The 5,582-nt window shown below is 36.2% G+C and overlaps 1 protein-coding gene, 1 long non-coding RNA gene and 2 other non-coding genes across 4 annotated transcripts; 2 read left to right on the top strand and 2 right to left on the bottom strand.

Moving 5' to 3' along the window:
- Nucleotides 1–2,454: 2,454 nt before the first annotated feature.
- Trnai-aau lies at nucleotides 2,455–2,528 on the bottom strand. The gene has a single exon. It is a non-coding gene; the product is annotated as a tRNA-Ile (tRNA).
- Nucleotides 2,529–2,644: 116 nt separating this feature from the next.
- On the top strand, nucleotides 2,645–3,596 carry LOC113472712. The gene is made up of 2 exons (XR_003394912.1): nucleotides 2,645–2,833; nucleotides 3,378–3,596. It is a non-coding gene; the product is annotated as an uncharacterized LOC113472712 (long non-coding RNA).
- On the top strand, nucleotides 3,018–3,101 carry Trnal-uaa. The gene has a single exon. It is a non-coding gene; the product is annotated as a tRNA-Leu (tRNA).
- An 819-nt stretch (nucleotides 3,597–4,415) lies between the features above and the next one.
- Nucleotides 4,416–5,579, bottom strand: LOC103522234 (protein HEXIM-like; the record flags this gene model as incomplete). The annotated part of the gene is made up of 1 exon (XM_008487336.3): nucleotides 4,416–5,579. A coding segment is annotated over one exon (999 nt), but the record flags the coding sequence as incomplete, so codon positions are not given.
- Nucleotides 5,580–5,582: the final 3 nt, after the last annotated feature.

The following is a 5,582-nucleotide window of genomic DNA, read 5'->3' as shown; positions in this document are numbered from 1 at the left end:
CACTTGATACTTTACACTTACCTAGAACAAAGAATATTTATATCTAAATTTATTTAATGGAATTAATGGATAAATTTAATTTTTTTTTTTTTTTTTTTTTTTTGAACAGAAAGAAATCGTTTCACGTGTTCCTATTGTGTAAAGTTTGATGACTTCTCAACTTAAAATATTGTGTCGAGACAATTATGACTCCGGCAGTGTTCCGACTATTTTCTCGTGGGGACTTTTCTTGACCACATAAGGTTGTGACATATACCACATATCAATAACTTCTCATAGCAATGAATTGGAGAAGATTATAAACGAGTTAGTTCTCACTATGTCTGTTCACATGACTGTTCGGTCCAGGGTCCTACATTGTCCTTCAACTGGGTCTTAAGATTTAGCATTTCAGACTAGGACCAGGACATCCTGAGGTTGGATCGGTACTGGTCGGAAATCACTTGAGGAGGTGGACCTGACAAGTTCAGTATTAGATTCCTTTCCTTGTTTTCATTGTCAACCCAAATAGAGGACCCGTTTTAAATTCTGGTTTTAGGATTCGACCCTTCACTAGTAAGGTCAGGTGGGTCCCTTAAACGAAAAGAGAAAAGAAAGGGGGAATTAACTAATTAAATTTAATCCCTATTTAGTGTATTCCTAGTCTTTCATGGGGGGTGACCCCTATTTAAGTGGTCATGTTTCTTGTGTCATGTTTTTATAAGTGTGGGACAAAATGTTCATGGACTTTTGTTGATTTTAAAATTATACATGATGGTTGTAGACCTAGGGGGTACTTCTTTATAATTTTTTTTTCTCTCTAAAAAGGTTGGGTGAGACAATCTTGGGCGGTTTACCAAAGTCCGCAATGTAGACCGGAGGGTACACGAATGTTTAACTTTCATCGTTATTTCGGTGGTGAACAGGTTTCCCACTTTATATTTTACTCAAAGACTGAACCTTCACTTCGAACAGTAGGGAACAGTGGTAGACCTTTTTCTCCCACACTGATCGCTCTCTCTCGAGAACCACAACACCTAGAAAGCTGAAATTTGGTAGGAATATTCCTTTTATGGTCTAGTATCTTATAAAATCAAGATCCATTCACTCATTCACAGTTCATATTCACACACTGATTGCTCTATCTCCTGAACCACAACACCTAGAAAGCTGAAATTTGGTAGGAATATTCCTTTTATGATCTAGGTGTGCGATAAGAAAGGATTTTGCGAAAATCCAAACCGATCCTGAGATATGATCAATTTTTGATCGCTAAAATCTCCTTAGGAAATACACAGAGTGCAGAGACTGCGGGAGAGAAATGTTCTGCTCTCGACCAACATTTTGAGTTTCGTCTGTGTTTTTAGTTTGATAACTATGCAGCTATGAACTGGTGGGATTCCGGAGCAAAGTGACGGAATTCAGCTAGTAATATACTAAGACCAATATGTTTCATTAAACTAATCAATTCAAAGGCTTGAATTAATTTTATTTCCTTTTGTTCCTTTATGTATTGCAGGCCCGATGCTTGTGGTACATCTTGGTCAGTAGCCTATTTTTATGTGAGTACACAGAGCCAGCTTTGGCCCTATTTGTCTACCTACAACCAGCCCTGTTCTATCTACTTCGTTTGAGTGGGCGGAAGTGGTTGACTTGGGTGGCTAGTTTGCTATTTCTCATTTCCATGATGTACTTCAACACGTTTCTGGTAAGTCTGAAGATCCTTTTAAAATATCATAGAATGTGCTGCTTACTTACTGTATGTACCTGCTAGGTCTTATCGTTCCAAAAGCAAACAGAGAAGGAAGACAGGCCAAGAGAGAAAGCTAGCTGTTCCGAGAACGAATCCTATCTGTTTGGGATAAAATCTGCCCCGGGCGGTAATCGAACCCGCGACCTAGCGTTTGTGAAACGCACTACCCTCCAAGCTAACTAGGCTGACAAGAATCCAGGTTAAATGCTTGCAATGGAGCAGTTGCAAATGGGTAAAAATTATAAATAAAAGGTCGATTCCTACGTAAAAAGTTTAAAATCCAAATCCGAGGTCAAAACTCGGAAAAAATAACTGTTAATAGAGATGACGGTCGATCGGTCAGTGATCCCAAAATTAGATACCTATTTTATAGAGGACTTCGGGTTAGGTAAGAATCGAGAATTCAACAAAACATGCGCAGTGTCGAGACAAGAAGGTCATACAATTTCATCGATAGTCAGCATATCCATATTAGTTAGCTTGGCATTGCTTTGTAAGCGCTAGGTCGTGGGTTCGATTCCCGTCTTTATCCTGAACCGTCTTTAAAGATCTCTCTTCGATTTCAATACCTCAAACCTTTCCTAGCTAGGTACGACGATTAAGCCAAGTTGTAAAATCAAAAAAAAATATGGGGTATTTTCGACAGTGAATAAAATTGGTAGTGCAAATGTTTTTAGTGAGTTATTTTAACTAGTGAACAAAAAAACATGTTGCAAAAAATGTGGCCCATGGGGGGATCGAACCCACGACCTTCGCGTTATTAGCACGACGCTCTAACCAACTGAGCTAATGGGCCCGTTGAAAGTGTCGAGGAAAAAAGTACAATATAAACAAAAGCATTTGATTATTTTTCCCACTCGCGCACGCTGTTTGCGTTGTTGTTTAAATATTATATTTTTTCCTCGGTCTACAGTAGCCTATTCCACAAAAGTATGAAATTGTAAAAATTAAAAGTGTAGAGCCTATGTAAACAAACAGATGGACTAGTCCATATTGTTGGGTTTGTTCTTTCGTGGAATAGGCTACAGTACTACAATTCTGTTCATCAATTAACCACTAGTATAACTAACTTGTGGGGGGAAAAGAAAATGAGATGCAAAGGTACTCAAACACCTCTGATGTAGTACCTACTGAACTGTGTGATGTATAATGGTTTTAATAGATGGAATTGGGATAACGTTTCTACTGTAGATGAGAGAATCCTAATGCAAAAAAAAAGGAGATCAAAAGATACAAATAAAAGGAAGAGGCATAATAATATTGGAGTTGTATTAAAGAACGAAAAGTCAGGTTGGCCGAGCGGTCTAAGGCGCCAGATTTAAGCTCTGGTTCCCAATTGGGAGCGTGGGTTCGAACCCCACACCTGACATACATTTTTCTTAAATTTAAATAGAGTTTATTTTTTTTCAAGGTTTTTACTTTTTTTAGCAGGGAATAGTAAGTTTAGTAAGTGCCTACTTCGTATTAGTAATCGAACGAAGCAAGCTCTTTTTTTTCACTCCAGGATGTTATTCATTTTGTTTCTGAACCACTAGACTAGAAGAATGAAGAAGAAGAAGTTTCTGAACCATTAAGTTAGGCCTAAAACAGTGGAGCGGAGAGTATAATAATAGGTATATCTTAAGGAAGAAAATGAGATGCAAAGGTACTCAAACACCTCTGATGTAGTACCTACTGAACTGTGTGATGTATAATGGTTTTAATAGATGGAATTTGGATAAAGTTTCTACTGTAGATGAGAGAATCCTAATGAAAGAGAACACCATAATAACCTATGCAAAAAAAAGGAGATCAAAAGATACAAATAAAAGGAAGAGGCATAATAATATTGGAGTTGTATTAAAGAACAAAAAAAAAAAAACAATGATGGATTTTCAGTTTGTTTTATTTATTATTTTTCTTTCTTTTTTTATCTACCTACCCATGGTGTAGTTCATATTTGTTCAAGAACAATAATTTATTAGAGAAAAAATATTTAAAATTAACTTGAGATCTACATAAATGTATGTGGGTTTGGAAATGGTTTTTTTTTAATAGCTTTTTCAATAATAGGTAATATTAAAATTGCTCTTTGTCTGATATTTTTCTTTAATACAACTACTTACTTAGTAGTAAAGAAATTTTTAAACAATACCTAATGAAATGATGATAGTGGGAGAGTTGAACTTAATTATTGTTTGATCTAAAATATTTCATTGAGTTATGGCAATATAAATCCAAGTTTTATACTGTCATACTGTAGTAGTTGCCCACTGACAACTCTAGGAATGCAGTTGATTTGGAGTTTTGATTAATTATATCAAAAGTAGTGAGAAAAACAAAAGAAATTAATTTCTTTTTGGAGAATTTTTCCCAACTTTATAAGTTTTGTTACCATAAGCTTAAAATAAATAAAATTTCAAGGCCTTTTTCAATGTGAAGTAAGTCCTGCCACTTTATAAGTTTTGTTACCATAAGCTTAAAAAATAAATAAAATTTTAAGGCCTTTTTCAATGTGAAGTAAGGCCTGCCCAAAATTATAGTTGTGACAAAACATTCAAGAACCAACTTCATAACACTCAAGTGTTAGGTACCCAATTACCCATCTCAGTACTAATATGCCTTAGGATTTGTATGAGATCAGTGCTGTACATTTTTTGTTCAATTCAATTTTTTTTTTAAAAATAGTACATAAGAGGGTGGAGGGGGGTTAAAAATAGTACATAAGAGGGTGGAGGGGGGTTGATTTTAGTCTTCAAAATGTTTCTACCAACAAAACTATTTTATTCTTCTGTTAGTTAAAGCTTGAGATGCATACATTAAATGCTATGGTACAAACAAAATACATTATTTACAAGTTTGATACAGTCTATGCATTATTGTTGGTTGACTTCTCATTGATGCCATTACTCTGTGCTGGTTTATCATTTTTCTCTGCTGGTTTATCACTTGCAACATTACTTTCTACTGCCAGTACATTCACCTCTACTAAATCTTCTTCCATGCTGACTGCTTCATCTTGATGTGCTGCACCATTTACAAGGACTGGTACTGGACTGTTTGGTTTGGAACTTGATGTACTAGAGTCTGATGATGAAGAACTACTTGAACTATCACTTTCAGAATCAATAGAAGACTCGGATGACCTGCAGCGTCTCCTTAACGTAGTATTCTCTGTTGTCAGTCGCTCAACTTCTTTCTTGAGCCAAGTGTTCTCACATTCAAGTGCTTTTATTTTCTCTGGTGGCTCAGATTCGTTTTTGTCTTCTGCATCTTCATCCTCAGCACCTTTCTTCTTTTTCACCAAATTCTCTATACGTTCTTCCAGTGTGAGTACTTGGCGGATCAGATCATTCTTAGACATACCATTCAGTGATTCTTCTCGTAAATTCTTGTATGTGACAGAGAAGTCTTGAATAATGTAGTCTACCTCATCCTCTGGTGATGAATAGAAGTTTTCTCCATCAGACTCAACACTAGTGAAACTTGAGTCTCGGTAACATTTCCTCTGATTAGGTCTCTCCGGTGAGCCTATGAGTGGAATCTGATCAAAGTTATGATCCTCTATAATGAATTGATTACTATTATTAGGTGCCTCTGGTTGTTCATAGGTTAACCTTGAGTTACACCTTTGCCTTGATCTTTTCATTTTCATATCTATATCTTTGGGTAATTTATTGTAAGGTTTGTAGTTTTTACCTTTAGGCTTACCCCGCCTGGTCTTTTTCTTCCGCTCGACGCGATCTTTTGTATTCCCGCCACTTGGTCCTGAGTCTGCATTGTCACAACTAGAGAGCGCTACTGTAGTTTGACCTATAACCCCATCCTTCTCCTCCCTTTCCTTGCACAAATTCGAACTTAAAATGTTTAT

Source organism: Diaphorina citri, unplaced genomic scaffold (assembly GCF_000475195.1).
Source record: "Diaphorina citri unplaced genomic scaffold, Diaci psyllid genome assembly version 1.1 scaffold7512, whole genome shotgun sequence".
NCBI classification, from domain to species: domain Eukaryota; kingdom Metazoa; phylum Arthropoda; class Insecta; order Hemiptera; family Psyllidae; genus Diaphorina; species Diaphorina citri.
This window is presented reverse-complemented; position numbering and strand designations above follow the sequence as displayed.